The sequence below is a fragment of the Kogia breviceps genome, chromosome 19 (assembly GCF_026419965.1).
Source record: "Kogia breviceps isolate mKogBre1 chromosome 19, mKogBre1 haplotype 1, whole genome shotgun sequence".
Taxonomy (NCBI): Eukaryota; Metazoa; Chordata; class Mammalia; order Artiodactyla; family Physeteridae; genus Kogia; species Kogia breviceps.
In genome coordinates this window covers 19365054-19383035 of record NC_081328.1, presented here as the reverse complement: position 1 = coordinate 19383035, position 17982 = coordinate 19365054, and the positions used below count along the sequence as shown (strand labels likewise).

General features: G+C 50.9%; 1 protein-coding gene across 6 annotated transcripts in view; it reads right to left on the bottom strand.

Moving 5' to 3' along the window:
• Positions 1-881: 881 nt before the first annotated feature.
• LIG3 (DNA ligase 3) overlaps positions 882-17982 on the bottom strand; it is a 21490-nt gene continuing 4389 nt past the window's right edge. For 4 of the 6 annotated variants that reach the window (XM_067021786.1, XM_067021788.1, XM_067021784.1 and 1 more), the window contains exons 4-21: positions 17203-17346; positions 14934-15131; positions 14116-14267; positions 13259-13425; positions 13098-13175; positions 12457-12625; positions 10511-10666; positions 8617-8748; positions 8156-8235; positions 7110-7197; positions 6351-6428; positions 5939-6062; positions 5202-5344; positions 4789-4863; positions 4195-4341; positions 3470-3677; positions 2976-3064; positions 882-1933 (exon numbers count right to left, since the gene is read on the bottom strand). In XM_067021786.1, the coding sequence (XP_066877887.1) occupies positions 1700-1933; positions 2976-3064; positions 3470-3677; positions 4195-4341; positions 4789-4863; positions 5202-5344; positions 5939-6062; positions 6351-6428; positions 7110-7197; positions 8156-8235; positions 8617-8748; positions 10511-10666; positions 12457-12625; positions 13098-13175; positions 13259-13425; positions 14116-14267; positions 14934-15131; positions 17203-17346 (2462 nt within the window). In that variant the 3' untranslated portion in view covers positions 882-1699. The remainder of the gene's footprint in view (positions 1934-2975; positions 3065-3469; positions 3678-4194; positions 4342-4788; positions 4864-5201; positions 5345-5938; positions 6063-6350; positions 6429-7109; positions 7198-8155; positions 8236-8616; positions 8749-10510; positions 10667-12456; positions 12626-13097; positions 13176-13258; positions 13426-14115; positions 14268-14933; positions 15132-17202; positions 17347-17982) is intronic. The other 2 variants (XM_067021787.1, XM_067021789.1) reach the window with 1 other exon arrangement.

The window sequence follows — 17982 nt, the reverse complement described above, 5'->3', positions numbered from 1 at the left end:
TAAAGAGTGTCTTCTTCTCAACCGTGAAGCCAGACTGAATGGTGCCTATTCAGAAACACCAAACGTCCTGGCCTAGAGTCAGGGCACCTCCCCCTCCTGCCCTTCCTCCCAACACATTTTCAGCAGCAGCTGGAAACCCCGGTCAATCAGGTTGAAGTTGGCCTCCCAGCAGAGTGTGACCTTAGCTGAGCATGCTGAGGAGGGCCGGGGCAAGACGGTGGCCCAGACTCGGGCTCATACTCGGGTATGCTCCAGAGATTGAGTCACATTCACCTCGCTCACAGGGGCTGGACAAACAAGCCTGCCAATCTGTTGATAAGAAAAAACAGAATGGACCCTCACGTCAGCAGCACTAGTTGGAAGTCAGTTCAAAACCAGATGGTGACACGAGGAGCCTGCACTCGGACCAGAGCGCGCTGTACCGCACAGGTGCAAGGCCGTGGAGGTGGTCTGCCGGGGTTCTGAAGTCAGAGGCCAGGCCCCAGTCTCCTGGGCACGGTCTGGACATGCACACCAGTGCTGATCTTCCCAACTCCAGATCACTACGTGCCAGGCTCTGTGCTAAGTGCTTTACCTAAGGCCTCCTGAGGTCACTTACCCTTCACAGCAACCCTGTGATGTAGGTGCAGTTCCTGTCCCCGTTCCTGGAGAGTTGGGGCTGTTAAGTTTCAGGGCTTGATTCAAACTCTGTCTACACCTGCACTGCCCAAGGTAAGGTGGTAATCACTAGCACGAGCCTCACGTTGACTACTTGAACAAAAAAGAAAAGTTCACCTCCTCAGTTTTGTTAACACATTTCACATGCTCAGAATATGGCTGGTTCATGTTGGCCAGTGGAGATTTACAGGGTGCTTCCAAAAAGTTCTACTGAACTGCACTCGTCCATGCTAGATTGTTTTCCTTTTATTCAAATAAAATCAGCTGGTGCAGGAGCCATTCTTTGTAAGCAGGCTGTGTAGATTTGTCCTCAGGTGGGTTTTTAAAGAGCAGTCTTGTTTCCAGATTTGGGGGAGGCAGATCCTCCTGGAGCCCTTTATCCCCCACGAAGGAGTAGCCCAAACAACCTCCCTTTCCTTCCTACCTGATCATGGTTCCCTCCCTTCACACAGGGACCCTCACGCTGTAATAGGAGAGCACAAAGACATAAAACCCATTTTGTTTCAAGTGAGACTTCATTCCTGGCGGCCAGGCTGAATACAAGTTTTGCCAAATGTAAGCATTTCTGGGGACAGTCTTTCTTTTAAATACAACTTTAAAATGAGCCTGGAAGTAGAAGGGGCAGGTAAGGGAGAAAAGACTGCCGCCAGGATGGGCTCTGTGGACAAGCGCTTCAACAGCCAGCCTTCCCTTCACTGCTTAATCACTAGGGGAAGGACATAAATAACTCCAAGATAGTTCCTGGCTTTTTTGTTTTGGTTTTTTAAAAAGCTTCTTTTTAAAGAAGAAAAAAAAGGTCAAAACCAGCACCCCGATCTGAAAGACCTATGTAAACCGGCAGGAGAAACTGATTTCACTGGTGGTACCCACAGCAACTTAACTCCAGTCTGGAAGAGACCACGCGTGGTTGGTGGGTTCCGGAAGATGCGCAGCTTGGAGGAGAAAGCCCGTTCCCCCGGCGTTCTGTCCCGTGCCTGCCTGCCCTGTCCAGGAGTAGTGCAGTGGGGAGAGCACAGCCAGAGGGCGAGGGCAGGCAGCACTCCTAGCAGGGAGCTACCAGTCTCCGTTTCCGGATACAGGCCCAGATCCACTCTGGGGAGACCTGCTGGGCCGCAGGGTTCCTGTCCCTGCTACCCAGCACATGCGTGGCTGAGGCCACGTCAAATTCCTGCGCCAGGTCCCCATCGAATGCCACAAAGTAACGTCGGAGACGGCTGAAGTCTGGCGTGGAGGGCGGCAGGTAGAGCCGCACCCCGGTGAAGATGTCCAGCAGCACCTGCAAATGCACAGTGGTCAGGGCAGGCCTGGAGCAGGGCTGCACTGTGCTGGGGCAGATGGCTCTCCGCCCAGGGAGCCGAGACCAGCGAGGAGGGAGGTTAGAGCAAAGGCTAGAGAGAGGGAGCCTAGCGGTCAGGACACGAGGGGAAAGAGTTTACTGGAGAAAAGGTAAAGGCATCAAAACCCCGATCCTCCAGCCACTCCAGATTACATAGGACTGACACGCCCTTCCATCCTTGCCTAGACGAAGAGAAGGGAGAGGAGACGGGTCCCTACACTGGGGACTTGAAAAGTACATGTCTCCAAGAACCATCCAGGGGCTGGTGGGCAGGGCCAGGAGCCCGGCTCGTGACTGTGCGCGGATTCCAGGCTTCAGGTAGGGAAAAGACGGAAAGGTCGTATAGGTGCTCTGGGGACTGGGTTCAGGGCCTGAGTTCCCAGACCTGTGCTGATTCCTGGGCTGGAGTGGCACAGTCACTGTGTAGTGACCGGATGTCGAGTTCTTTATCTGCCCTTTGGGGCATCAGCTCCCCCAGGGCTGAACCGAGTCACTGGCCTCAGCAGGCACTCAACAGCTGCTGTCAAACCAAAGACTAACAAGGGAGTGCAAGAGGGAAAAAGACGGTCACCAAGCCAGTGCCCTCTCCCGCTCCTCGCTGGCTGGCCCTGTTCACAAACTCACACTGCTGCACTCCCACACCCAGACTGCGCTTTCTCCCCTTTAATGTCAATTGTGACTTGGGACCGGCAACCGGGTGGGTCCCTGCAGCCTCTCGGCTGGGCTGGCTGCTCTATCGCCTGCCTGCTGGCACAGCGCTCCTTCCTCTCTGCTCGCTGGCCCGCCGCCTCTGCAAGGCAACAAGAGGGCACAGGGTGGAGCCACAGCACTGCCAGCCCAGCCCGCGGCCAGGAGCAGCTGCAGGAGGGCAGGGGGTTGGCAGTTAGTCCTGACAACACCTTCGCTTGTCTCTCAGAGTCCAAGTGCAGAGGGTTGGGCACACGAGGCCCCCCCACCCCCCGGAAGGCACTGCTCTTCTTACCCTCACCTTTGCTTGGCATGGGGTCTCATCAGGAGCCTTCCGCTTCTCTCCCACTTTCACAGGGGAAGGCTTTGCAGCCAGCTTGTTGCCTGCAGGAGAGAGCTCAGGATGAGAACTAAGAAGAGGGCAGGGGAGCGGATAATGGTCCCTGGAGTCAGGGGAGTACAGAGAAGGGCTGGGCCCTTCCTCTGCTGTGAGTGTGGGTGAGACAGGAGGTAAGGGCTGTACGCTGAGCCTTTAGCTCAGAGGTGGCTTATCCCCGGCTCCAAGGGGCTCTCCCGGGGTCCTGTCATTCAGATTTACAGAGCAGGAGGATGCCCAGCAGAACAGCTTCTGGCCCATGGGTGGACACACAGCAGGAATGCAGCCAACGTCAGCTGCAGTGGACAGAGAATCACATGACCTCAGGGCTGGAGTGTGGGACTGGGTCCTTGTCCTTGGTCTCTGCCCTCATGTCCATTCTTCATCACCCCAGCCCCTACCCTTCTCCTTACCGCCTTTGCTGTTGGAGTTACTCAGCTTCCCTCCTGCCTTCTTGGCACTGGTGGAGGGGTGCTTGGGGGAGGTTCTCAGGGCCTCGTGAGACACAGCTGGCCCCGAGGTGCCCTCGTTCTCTCCGCTGCTGCCCCCTGTAGTGGAGCTCCCCTCATCTCCGGCCACTATGGTGAAAGCCGCCCGCTCCTTGGAGAGCTGGTACAGTTCCTGAGGAGGGGGGAGAATGTTGGTGTATCACTCCCTTCCCAGCCACGGGCCTCAGGCAGTCTGTGTGGTATGTTTTAACAATGAGGGGAAAGAGACACATAACAGGGATAAGTGGCTGGCTTCCTTGGTACTTTTCTAGCTCTGGCCCTGTTTCTGGAGTAATCAGCACAGATCACTGTTCTGTTCCCCAGGTCTTTTCCGCAATGTAGAGACTGCAGCCTGGGGCCAGGTCCTCCATAGGGAAGCCGTGAGACGGGAGCTCTCCCTCACCAGGACCCAGGGCTGCCCACGGGGGCCCGGTGAAGGTAGGGCTCTCTACCGGGAGATGTGGGTGGGGGCCCAGCGCTGCTGCTCCTGGCCCTGCCAAGGCTTGGTCTCCCTATCTGATAACTGCCCTCCTTGCCCATCTCAGTGCAGCGGGGAAAGGAGACGACAGAGGACGCAGGAGGCCAGGTGCCCTCGGTTCCCAAGCTGGGACAGTGGGTACAGGACACACACGCAGCCCAGGAAATGGCACCTTGAGTTGGGGGAGGTTAGTGGCAGACTTCCAGTCCTTATCATCACGGATTCGGGTGCAGCGAGGGAAACGGATGGAGATCCCATCAGCTGTGTGAGCCTCAGATTTCGAGAATTCAGCCCCTGTGATCTCCCACACGGCAGCTTTCTGTCAGGAGTAAGTCAGGTCACTCCCTGGTTAAGTAGAAAACACCTCCCAACCAGCTAAAAGCAATACAGAACAAGTTAAAATCAAAAAAGCAGTGGCTAACAGGAAGGAGACAAACTCAAGTCTCACTGTTGCTGCTGATGCTGTGTGACCTTAGGGAAGTCTCGTTTCTTCTCTGGGCCTCAGTTTCTCTGTCAGTGCAGGAAGGGATTGGCCCAGGTCACTTCTAGAGCAGACCCTCTGTGACTAGAGGACGGGCAGTCCCTTTCTCTACTGAGGATGACTCCTCAGTGTTGACTGGTCACCCCTGTGCCTGTCACTTGGCTAAACAGCCCAGAGCCCCACCCTGGGTGGACTGTCAGTGAGGCCCAGGTGATGTCTCTGTGGCACTAGAGAATGTACAAGCTCAGTTTTTGGGCTGGAGGACCCCAGGCCCTGGGCTAATACCTTTGGGTCTGGAACGATGAAGTCAGGATAGTAGATCTTATTGATTTTCAGCCAGCTGGGTATCTTGCTGGGATCCTAGAGGAGAAAAGATGCAGTCCTGGGCTGTTGCCAAAATGAGACTTAAACCCCTTCTTGGTCACAGGCTTGTGAGAACAGGTGACTTATCACAAAAGGCTGACCCTCACCCCTTGGGATCCTCCCTGCCCAGAGAGGGTGTGGCCTGGAGGGCATGCAGGCCAGTTTCCACAAGGTAGGTACTCAGAGAACTTGAGGGCCTAATACTGCTCCTATGGCCAAGCAGCAGTTCTCTTTTCTGTGGAAACAGATAAACGATACCTGCGGCCCCCATAACACTGACTGTCTCAGGAATGACGGCCAGTCCAGAGGCCAGGGCGCCCAGGTCCCCTCCTCACCTTGCTGATCTTCACCATGTCCAGTTCCTTCTGTAGGCGGGCGAGCGTCGCGTCGTCGTGGCCTCCTGCACACTTGGTGACTGTGCACCACTTCTGGCTGCTCGGGTCATAGCAGCCCATGAGGAAGATGGACATCATGCCACCTGGGGGGAGGAGGGGCTAAATAAACTTGGGGGGGCATCTCTGCCACCCCCTTGTGCCCTGTGAGGGGCAGCCTGCTGGAGGAAAGGGCCCAGGCCTTGGCATCAGAGTGCCAGAGATCACCTCCTGGATCTACCCCTTGCTAGCTGTGTAAGTTTAACCTTTTTGAGTCTCAATTTCCTCTTCAGTGAATTAGGGATAATCGCACCTGACGTTGGGCTCTGGTGGAGCAAAAGGAATTGAACAGAGCCTGGCACACAGAAAGATGCCCACCAGTACTAGCTTCTCAGACCCCAGCTTCCTCTGCAGTCAGGAAATGGAGATTTTCCCTGAGGAGAAAGCTGCCAGTCCCTGGTGGTGAGCTTCTTTGTGCCAGGCTAGCACAGGGCACTCTTGCCTGACCTCTCCCCTCCCAGGTCCGCAGCTCTCCGTGTCCCTGCGTGACGTAGCATGGGTGACGTTGGGGCCCCTAATCCCAGAGCTTTGCAAGTCACGACTGGCCATGCTAGTAGACCAAGCCAGGAAAAAAGCCTGCCTATTCCTTGAGTGGTACCTTTCAAAGAAGTACCATCCCAGGGGCCAGAGGCCACCCTGACCTTTGCTCCCTTGCCCGTAGAAGGCCCCAAGCACCACCAGGTCAGCTGTGTCAGCCATGGCCCCCTCATTCAAATAGTCCTTCTTCACTTTCAGCCAATGACGCTTTCCAGGCTCATATGTGCCCTGAGGGGAAGCGAGAGAGAGACCACAAACTAGAATGGACACTCTATGAGGGTGGGCTTTTTACCTCTTCACATGACATACGGGATCTGTCACAGTGCCCAGCCCGCTCTGCTCCAGGCACTACGGGAGACATACACAAACCCATCCTCTAGGATCCAGAACTCTGGAAAGACACATCCCAGCACTCACCCCCAAACACCTCAGACCACCACCGCCACCTCCTGGACAGGGCTGGAAAGGCTCAGGGGAGGGCTTTGCGGGAGAAAGCAAAGGATGTGACCATCTTACCTTCACGTCCTTCAGCACCAGCCCTTCCAACCCCTCTTGTATCACCCGGTTGATCATGTCAGCCAAGTCGGAAGCTTTCTGAGGGATAACAGGAGAGACACTGAGGTTGGTATGAGAACAGAGAAGGGCTCTGGGAGCGAGGTAGAGGGGGGTCTCTTTTCACACACTAGCAAAGCGCCTGCTGGAAACACCCTGACTTGAATAGAAGGAACAAAAGCATTAGCAGAGCAGGGACCAAACAGAGAGCTCCTTCAGCTCAGAGCCACTGGGAGCCCACCTGGGAAGGATGCTTCATGCCCTGCCCCCCAAGGTGGAGACTGGTAGACGAACACAGGCAGACCTTGTCTTCCTTGCTTTGCTTTGTTGCACTCTGCAGATACTGTGTTTTTTACAAACTGAAGGTTGTGGCAACCCTGTGTTGTCAGATGATGGTGAGCAGTTTTTAGTATTTTTAATTAAGGTATGCACATTGTTTTTTTAGACATAATGCTATTATTACACACTTAATAGACTACAGTATAGTATTAACATAACTTTTCTATGCATTGGGAAACCAAAAAATTCATGACTTATGTTATTGTGATATTGCTTTATGGTCTAGAACCAAACCCACAGTATCTCCAAGGTCTGCCTGTATACACATCAGCTTCCCTCATAAGAAAATAATTAAGACTCATTCTCCCAGCCACATCTGACCCAAGGGGCTCTCTGCCCTGCTTTCAAACCACTAGGACACTGCCTAGGGTGGGATTCACTCACTGCGACTTGCTTCATTTCTGAGAACATGATCCGGTTGGGAATTTCAACCATGTTATCGTGAAGAAACTTCCGCCGCTCAAACAGAGGCCTGAGGGGGACAGGAGAACTGAGGTCAGGCCAGGGTCCTCCCACCCCCTTGAGGAGTTCCGAGGAGGGAAGGGGCACAACGGTGAACTTCGGCTTCAGGCTCTGCCATGGCTTAGGGCCCTCATGTCTAACAGTTCTGCCTGCCAGCGTGACAAGGGCTCCACTGGGACCAAAGACAGACAGTTATAAGCCATGGCACAGAGCCACTTCATTGCTGTAGTTCCTGTCTCTACCTCATCAGCCCAAACAGACTGTATAAATCCTGGTCCCATTTGAAAAATAACTCCGACTCTCATTTTCTGCACCCTGCTTCACCCCAGGCCCCAGGCGGGCTGGTGCCTGGGTGAGCAGGCTGACAGGCCTCAGGAGCTGAAGCCCAAACCCCAACTCCTACCCCCACAGTTCCTTCTCCCTTCTGTCTCCTTCCCCTTCCACACTCAAGGCTGGTGTGGAGGGTGGGGGCCGGGATGCCTCTCTAAGGGAGGAAGGGGCCAAAACGGTTTCTCAGGCTCAAGAACTGGATGCAGCTAAGTCAAGACCGCTAGTTATCCCTAAGAAGGCGCCAGCCACAGAACACCGACGATCACAAGCTTCCTGTTGTCGGCCTCTTCCAAAAACAAAACCTCTGGGATGAAAACTGTCTGCCTCACGTACCCGTAGGTGCTGCTGAAGATAAAATGAAACACTACTGCGCTCATAGTCTGTATCTTGTCAACAATCCATTTTGCTGTGGGTGGTTGTTTCCTCTGTGACTTAAGCACTCAGAGCCGAGATCTAGTCAACACATCGGCTCTTCGTAACATTGAACGGGGAGCTGTGTAGCAACCGTGCTGGCTCTCAGCACCCTCCCGCTGCAGCTCCTGGGCACAAAGAGGCACCAGCTCCAGCCACTTCTCCTCCCTCCTGTCCAATCTGAAGCCCTCACCTCCCCACCCAGGAATCAAAAATAGATTCCTCACCTATCCATCAAGCTGACATCATTGAAGTAGATACAATCAAAAACAAACAGGCAGACATTAGCATCCTGGAAGGCAGCTTTCTGTAAGGGAAAATGAGGTAGTAGGTACATAAGGGACAAAAATAAGAGGGCATGAAAAATGGGGAGTACCAATCCACTTCCAGAGACCCTCTGAAGCATCTGATACAAAAGGCCTATTTGTGCTGTGAAGTCCCTGGGCCATAAGGGCACTTGACAGATGGTCCTGAATAGAGACTGACCCAATTATAAGTTAGTTGCCACTACTAGCTCTTTTTTTATGCAAAACACAAAAACATATTTAAACTCAGGGCTAAATTCAGAACCAGTTCAGAGATGAAGATAAGCTTGACCCTAAGTAAGTGATACATTCCTCTCCATTCAGACTGACAGCACACACACGTGCACACACTCACTCTTGCACATCTGGCCCTGAGCCAGTACCTTGTGCACTCCCAGAGTCCCAAAGGGCAGTGGTTTGCCTTTCTTGCTGTCGATCAGGAGCACCTCAGAGTCCAAGATCATGCTGTGGCCCCCCGGGAAAGCCTGGGGGATGTAGTCCTTAAAGTGGGCCACCTGGAGGCAGAAGGGTCACTCAGGGGAGGGAGTCAGGCCCCAGAGGAACACAGAACACCAACATGTGCAAGCCAAGCTAATGCGCAGAACAGACCTAGGCCTCGGCAGCCACCTAGACAAGAAGAATCAGCTGTGTTTCGGGACCTCTGCCCAGACCCAGGAAGAGGTCAGCCCATGTTGAGGTCATTTTCTATTGGCTGCAGAGGAGAATTTGCAGGAAAAAGGAAGAAACTGAGAGTGAAAATGAGGGGGAGGAGGGGGGGCAGACAAACACGGAATGGAGGGAGGGAAGATGGGCAGGCAGAGATTTGTGCAGGAGAACAGACCAGTTGGAAAAAAGATGGAAGGGAAGAAATGAATCCCCTTAGGAGGAGCAAGGAAACCGAGGAGCTTCTTCTCTGAGTGGGAGCTCTGAACCCACAGCCATCTTCAGAATGAGGAAGAAAAGGATGTTTGGAATTGGATTTTTTTCCTGTGAAAGGCAGAGCCTTAGTGTTTATAGTCCTACAGGAAGAGGTCCCACTGTAACTCATGGTGGCCCCTGCCGAGTAAGGCCACGAAGGCAGTCCAGAGAGCATTACTGTGGTCCAATCCTCCCTTGGGCAGGGCATTTAGGCCATCACTGCCTCAGAAGCTTGGAGGGGGTACAGGAAAGGCCTGCACATCCATCCCACTCCGCTTCCATCCGGGACCCAGCCCTTCATGAACCAAAGCAAAGGGGAGAGAGGGATAATGAAACTTTGGTAAGGGAGGGCAGGGAAACGGCTCTCAGTCTGGAAAGCTGTGCTCAAATGCCTTCCTAAGGAGCAGGAGGTGTCCCCAGAACAAGCTCACCAGGAGCTGTTCCTCAGCAGTTTGACTGTGAGCTCTTCCTACGGAGCAAGTGAGCCCACACTAATGCTCATGAGGAGGCTGTGCTCAGCTCTGCAGAACACCCAGGCCAAACGGTCTGACTGCCCAGTGCTCTAGCAGGCAGGGGAGGCTGAGGTAAGGCTGTGAGCCCCATACCACGCCCCCTCTCCCGGGGCTCTGAGAAGTGGAGTCTGAGCTAAGACAGAAGGGGGAACAAGAACAAGAGGCCTACCTACCCTCCAGCTACTGGAGCCAGATGTTCCCGCTGCCTCTTTCCCTGGACACACCCCCAAAAGCTCCCAGAGGCCCCAGGAGCTAAGAAGGGCTGAGGGGCGAGGTTCTCAATGCCCTCTGATTGAGGGCAGGATTCTGGGCTCCCAGAAATCCTTGTGGGATTATGTTTACATCTGAATGTAAACTTCTGGAGGGGCAGAACTTCCACCCTTTTTTTTTTTTTTTAAATGCTGGATGCCCACTACCTAAACAGCACCCAGAATATACTAAACACTTGATAAATACCTGTTGAACAAATTAATGAATGACAGCCCACTGGCCCTTTGTACCTGAGCCATGACTTAGCTAGGGGGGAGCACACAGGACCCGGAAACGCAGAGGACAAGCACTGCATGTGGCTCACCAGCTGAGCTCGCTGTCCCGGCATCACAGCTGGCATCACTGCCTCCAGGCTCTGTGCTGACTGACCCCTGTCTGCGCTCTTGGGCTGTCCCTACTGAGCAGCCCCTCATTATTGGAAGACTCCAAAACTGAATAAATGAATTCATTCTTTCATTCAACAAATACAAAATAGATCCTATTTTACACCAGAGCTGGAATGGCTATGGAACATTGGCTTTGAGATTCTTAGAGGCAAGAAGTGAAAGAGTCCCAGCGGAAAGGAAGGGATCTATACCTTGTGCGGCAGGACTGGCTTGAGACTGCGGCTGAAGTAGCTGAAGTGGTCCCCGTTCTTATGCACCTGGACCCGCTCCCCATCATACTTGATCTCAGAGAACATACCATTCGGACATTTCTTCATTGCGTACTCGATGGACTTGCAGGCCTCGGCCTTGAGGTAGGGAAAGAAAAGCCTGGAGACTTACAGGTGCTCTTCCAAGAGGGGCTGCTCAGCAAGGACAGCCCAGAGCCCAGGTCCCAGGGACCAACAGCCAGAGCATACCCCCAGGGCAGGCTGCCGAAGAGGTGATGGGAATGGAAAAGGCTGGGCACTGTCATATTCCAACAATAAAAGCACCACCTAAATCGACACAGGCGCTTACATTTTGAGGAATATATGAATGCAATTCATTGTAGAGCAAATACAATTCCACTGAAACAGCATTTGATTTTTTTCTCAATAATAATTTAGGGTCAGGCTTCCCTGGTGGCGCAGTGGTTGAGAGTCTGCCTGCCGATGCAGGGGACACGGGTTCATGCCCCGGTCCGAAGGATCCCACATGCCGCGGAGCGGCTGGGCCCGTGAGCCATGGCCGCTGAGCCTGCGCGTCCGGAGCCTGTGCTCCGCAACGGGAGAGGCCACAGCAGTGAGAGGCCTGCGTACCACAAGAAAAAAAAAAAAAAAAATAATAATAATAATTTAGGGTCTTGCAGGGCCTCTGGCTTATTATTGAACACACAGTTATCTCAGCACAGGGGGTACGCAGAGGTAAGATTAAAGCGTGCAGGTGACAGTGAGGCTGGCAGGATGGCAGTGATCAGGAATCCCTAGGACAGGACATGATACAGGAGTGCTCATTCACATACCTGTGCTGTCCTGACTCAAACAACAATGACTATCACCTTGGAGGTATTTCTATGTGTCAGATCATACACAAAATTTCATTTCATCCTCAATGTCGTATCTTATGCCACAAATATTGTTGTTTTCGCTTTATGAATGAGAAAGCTGAAGTTCACAGAGGTTAAATGCCCATTTTCAGTTACATAGCTAGTAAAGGGCAGAAATGAGATGTGAGCCTAAGCCCAACTTCAAAGCCTGGGTGGTTAACCAGTAAGCTGTAAAACCCATGCCACTCTTCAAATGACAGGCTGTAGAACAGACTCCAGAAAGAATTCTTATAAAGGTCAGAAAGGCCACTAATGGAGGGGACCAGTCCCTCAAGTGGAGATTTCACTATTTTGGTGCTGGCTGTCCCACAGAATACTTCCTTGTCCCAAACAGAGAACCCTAGACCAAGACTTCAGTAAAACACACAAGACCATTTCATACAGAGCAGCGCACCCCACTGAAACAATGCAAAGTCTCTCACAGCAGGCATGGCAGCAGATGTGGGCAGTCCTCTTGCACAAGAAAACCCACGCCAGAAAGGAAATCTCATTCCTCATGAAATGAGCAGAGGCCCAAGAAGATCTGGTCTTCATTCCTCAAGCTTCCTCTCTTCCAGAAAAAAAGGAGACCCAAGTCACTCTGTCATAGGAAGCCTGGCTCTGTCACCAACTCTCAGAGCTACTCTGGGGCAGGTCACAGAAAGAGGAGTTACTTCATACATCCACCTGACTTCAGGAAAGATGACAGGTGAACTGCACTAGGTAGACGCTTCAGACTTCATTCCCATAAGAAAACTAAGGACCAAGAGAGGCTAAGGAACTCACCTAAGACTCTACAGCTTGCTGATGGCCGAGCCGGGCCTAGATCTCAGGCCTTTCCACCAGGTCACTCCGTCTCCTCCTCTGCCTTTACTCCTCCATGAGAAACAACCTCTGCATCTCTACTTTTCCTTCCCCAAACTCCTCCAGCCAACTTGCACAGGCTGTCAACATCGTACCCTATCAGATCTCACGGGGAAGGATAGTAACCTTGGACAGGAGTAGAAAGCAGGGCCAGAGCAGCGGCCTTACCAGCATGGGCTGCACCGGGGTCATCAGTGAGGCCTGGACACTCAGAGCTCGTTTCCGGCCTGGCTCCTTCTTCACCTCCTGCTCGTTGCGGAGGACCCGCTCCACCACATCGTGCAGGTTGCGCGAGGCTTTGAAGGCTTCATAGGCATTGGGGTCTAGGGCATCTAACCTGCCAAGGCCAACAGGAGCAAGGAAACAAAAACCACTGCCTTTGAGCTTAATGCTTTGGATAGCAGTCTGTCCTCAGAGAGAGGAGGGCTCCCAATATATGGGGAAGGGGTTATGTTCTATGGTCTAAAGATTTTCACAGGAGAAAAAGCTCTTGGAAAACTCAGCTCTTTTGAGATACTGTGCTACATGGATGCTGCCCCAGCAAAGAGGGGGCTGGAATGGGCAAGCAACTCATACCATAATTATTGAACATATTCCATATGTTTGATTGTAATAACTCTGTGAAAAGGTACTGTTATCTCCATTTAACATATGAGAAAATGGAGGCTGAGCTAGGTCAAGTGATGGTTCCCACAGGAAGGAAGAAGGGAGAACCAGGATTTAAAACCAAATCAGGGCTCCAAAGTCCTGACACCAGCTGACAACAAAGAAAGTGGGCAGCTTCAACTATCAGAGCACCCGTTACTTACACATGTTTTGCACCCGAGTTCATCTTCAGATCATGTTTGATCAACCTGATGATGCACTTCAGGTCATTGGCTGTACACCTAGAGGGATGAGGCACATTCAACTTCATCTTTGCAAAGCTCTGCACTCCCAAGCATGACCCCAGGCCCAGGCCCGTCCCCACCTGGAGGCGATGTCCCGCAGGGCCTGCTGCTGCTCGTCCTCCTTGGTGAGCTTGGAGAGATGCAGGAGGAATTCATCCACCTCCTGGATGGTAAGAAGGCTCTTGGCTGCTGGGGGGAAGGACTTGCTCTGCTCAAAGAAGACTCTGATTGTCTCTGACACGTCACCCTGTCTCCAAAACCAAAATGCCACTGCAGCAACCCCAGAGTGGGCAAGTGTAACCCCTGAGTCCCCAGGACTAAAGGGGGAATCAGAGATTTCAATCAACGCTCCTATCCCCAACTCACACATATTGACCTCACTTCTTAAGAATCTGTCCCACCCACAGCTCATGGAAAGGGTACCTCCATCCACCACAGGATCTGGCCACCTGCCTTAGCTGAGAAGTGATGCAAGAACTAATCCAGGGCCAAGCCAACTGGAGGCCTGTTAGAATCTGAACTAAGAGACAGACAGGGTCATCAGATAATGGGGATGTTTGGATAGAAACTTTCCACTGTGCCAAGGCTGGAGTCATGAACAAACCAAAACTGAATGGTAAGCCCAAGTTATGGGGGGGAGAAAAGCCAGAAAAAGCCAGGGTCTAGAATAAGAGCCCCTGGAGAGACAGTGGGAAGTCTCAGATCCAGCCCCTTGAGGTCTAGGCCTCTCGGGTGCAGCAGTAGTACAAGTTCAGTCCTCAGAACCTTGAGAAACTAACAGCTGTAGCCTCCCATTCAGTTCCTCTCATAATGAAAGCTTGCTCAAATGGGTTTCAGTTTCCTAAAACAGTATGTGCTCCGCCACAAAAAAGAGGGTACAGGTGCTTGGCTAGGCAGAACCCCACATGGAATACACCTACCCTCCCCTTCCTCTGACCTGCTCTAGGTCTCGTGCCATATCATCTGAGTTGCAGTTAAAAATGCGGCTGAAAAGCTTCACAATCTGCTTATCATTCAAGTTGTAAACACTCTTAATAACACCCGGCAGCAGCAGCTTCACTGTTAGGTACACGTCACCGTGGAAACCATCTGGAGGAGACAGAATAAAGAAACCCTACTTGACAAATGGAGCTTAAACAAATAAATACATAACCTCAAGGAACCAAAAGAGATGTCTACGTTGCTGCCCTTGCCGTGACGGGACCACAGGGTAGGGTGTGCATTTCACTACAGCAGCAAACGCCGTGGCGTTGGGTGGCTGGTGGTGTGCCTCCCTTCTAGCCCCTGGATGAACTCGTGCATGGCAGAGCCATGACTTTCACTGTAGTGTCCCCAGTGATGAGCACATTACAGATGCTCAATGATCATTTGTTAGATGAATGAAAGAAACACAGTTGGAAGATTCTATTTCCAAGCTGTGCAAGTGGTTCACAAAAACCTATTCAAACATGCAGGATAGCGAATTTTCCTCTTGGTCAAATGGGATAGGTTCTTCTGGCGTCCTGGGGAGCACAGTAAGGGAGACAAAGATGCCAACATGTTTTGAGCAGCACTGGCTACACACTTCGTGGGGCCCACTACAAAATGAAAATGTGGGCTCTTTGTTCAAAAGTGTTAAGAATTTCAAGATGGCAATAGCAGAGCATTAAACCAAGTATGAGGCCCCATGCAACTGTACAGTTCACATGTCCGTGAAGCGGCCACGACTCTGAGCTCTTTAGAGGAGAAGCCCATCCAGGATGCTCGAGGCCCCACCTCCTGCTGAGCCTTTCTGAAGGAAGTCCTGGATGATCTGGGTCTTTGTGTTGTAGCTAGGATTTTCAGCCACCATGGCACACAACTTCCGAAACTCGCGTAGCAGACAATCCTTGTGCTTAGGGTCACATTTGCTTGAGGACAGACTTGTCTTAGGGGTAGGGCTTGAGTGGGCTTCCCCAGAGTTGTTGGGCTTCGCTGTTGGGAAGAGAAAAAGAGAGAGAGACAGCATAGATGATTCATTTTGCTTTGCTGAGAAGGAAGAAAGGGAAACTAATAGACACTCTGCTGGTGCTCCTTACATATGTAGCTTCACTTAATCCCCCAAAACGAGCCCTTTGGGGGTAGATAGTATACCCATTTTATGGGTAAAAAAAGGAGGTCAAGTGATCTCCCCAAATCTCACAGCTGTTAACAGTAAAGAAACGAAGGCCTCACACTGAAGCAGAAGACCCGTGATGTGCATCCCTTTATATGACTGCTTCACAGAAGAATAAGGGCCGTTTTCATGCCAAGAGTCATCAGGACGATCTCAGAGCACTTGCAAAGCTGAACCCAGAAAAGTTGGGATCAGGAAGGGGGAAGAAATCAGGGGACTCGTTAGTCAATCTGAAACCATTGCTACTGCAGATTGTCGGAACTGGAAGAAGCCTTAAAAATTATCTAGTTCAATCTCTTCTTATTGATGAGGAGACCAAGGCCAGAGGAGAGAGGACATTCCCAGCTCCTTGCCACTCCCACCCACCCCCATCACCACTTTCTTATCGTAAAAACAAAAAGTAAGCAACAAGTAGGTCTTTCCTCCAGACACCCCAAATAACTGTACAACTCTTTTGAGTTGTTCCTCTTTTACCTCCTTGTGACCATTTACAAAGTAAATTTCATTCTGCAAGCTTGCAGCAAAAGCCATTAGCAAGCTGTCTTTTTGCTCTGGGCTCTGTAAATTATAAATCTATCCTCATCTCTAACCCGGAGTCTAAAGAGGATTTTAGGGGACAAAATCTCCAAAATGTCACTGTTCAGCAGCTTGTAAGAACTAGAACACCCCGTTTCTCCCAAATTCGCTCCCTAGAACCAGGGCCCTTCCAGAGACACACTGCCCTTACTGTCACCTGGACTCTTCCATATTTCTATCTTTGGCCTATCATTAGATAAAAACCAAGCAAACCTCAGAGTTTTAAAAAAATAAAAAATCCCAGAGAGTCAGGCACTGTTTTTGCAACTTCATCTCCTTTATTCCTTGTAAGACACTGTGGGATCAACAAGGCAGGTGTTGCTATTCCCACTTCACAGATGACACCACAGAGGCTCAGACCAGGACCCAGGTCTTCTGACCTCAAGTCCGGGCTTCTTTCGCTCATTATAGAAGCAACTTCCTCAAACAACTTCTGAGCCCATGTGTTTTGACTTTATTTTCTTTAGCTGAGGCAGTCACAAGAATGTCTCCATATAAAAGAAGTAACAGGTTGTAGGGTAAAAGACCACAGGTGCTGGAGTTAAACAGACTTCAGTGTAAAAACTAACTCCATAATGATGTGGAGCATTGGCTTTCTCATTCATAAGATGGGCCTAATACAAGTACTTCCCAACGTTTAACGAAGAACAAATGAAACCATGTATGTAAAAGCCCCCAGCCCGTTATCTGCTACACAAGGTCATGCAGGACATCTCCCTTCTTCTCTACTTTCATCATCAGTTTGGGCAAGTTTAGGCGTGCAATTTCTCAAGATTCTTCCATTATCAAAAAACAAGGAAGTAAAGGGCAGGTTATGTCTGATCCAGGTAAACTACTTCGAGGGGAAAAAGTCTTGACAGAACAAACATCTTTTTGCTGCAACAGAGAATAAAATATACAAAGAAATGCTATCCAAGTGGGGCAATGGGAATTAGCCATTACCTCTCTGCCCAGATGGAAGCAAATTAAAGTTGACCCTTCAACAACACAGGTTTGAACTGCATGGGTCCACTTACACACAGATTTTTTTTTTTCCATAGCAAGTAAGTACTATACAATCTGCAGTTGATTGAATCCATGGATGCAAACTGAGGGTATGGTAGAACCATGGATATGGAGAAACATGGGATAAGGAGGGTAGACTATAAACTTTCAACTGTGCAGAGGGTTTGGAGCCCCGAATGCCCATGTTGTTCAAGGGTCACCGTATTAAGGAGGCTAGAGAGCACAGAATGTTCACTCTTAACCAGAGTCCCAAATAGGATACCAAATTAAAAGGACTGTAACAGCTCAGGTAACCCTGACCTATCTTACCTGAAAAGCCAGAAAATTTCCGGGGATTGGTATTGGTGACAAATGAGGCACCTTTCACTGGAGATGTCACCTGGCCCGTGGCTGTCAACTTAGCCTGGACAACAGCTTTCTTCTTTGGTGTGTTTCCTGCCTTGGAAGACAGATCTGTAGGACCCCAAAAGAAGGGAAAATATCTTTCAGTGAAAGATCCCTGAGAAAGCTTCTAAAGAATCTATCAACTGCTCTTACAGCCTGGCTAGGTAAGTTACTGCCATGGTATTAACCCAATGCTGACTACTGGCTGGCTGGTCTTCTTGAGTGGAGGTAGTGAGTGATAGGTTATTAGGGAGAGGGTGTCCTGGGGACAAAAGACTCAGTTACTCTTCATTTTCATTAGTAACTTAAATTTTCATCAATACTCTCCACCCCTTATCCCACATATAATCATCTCCAGATTATTTGGAGGAAATCAGAAATCATGTCTCAACAGATAAAATGTGGTGACCTCAGCTTATGGAATTAGCCCCAATTTATAGATAACCAAGAAAGCAAAATGAAGATGGATAAACAGAGCATGCTGATTTGGTATAAGTAGGAAAAAACTTTCAGCTGCTGAGTTATTTGAGCTATCTGACAGTTTACTTCTACCTCATGTTCTTCTTCCTCTGAATGAGATGGGTCAAGAAGTAACAAAGGCTGAGGCCAATGGCTAAGGCCAGGCAGGGCAGGAGGGGAGCTTGAGAAAAAAATGTATGAGTAGTTTTCTCTCCCAGAAATCTCTTTTCCTCTCAAAGAACAAAG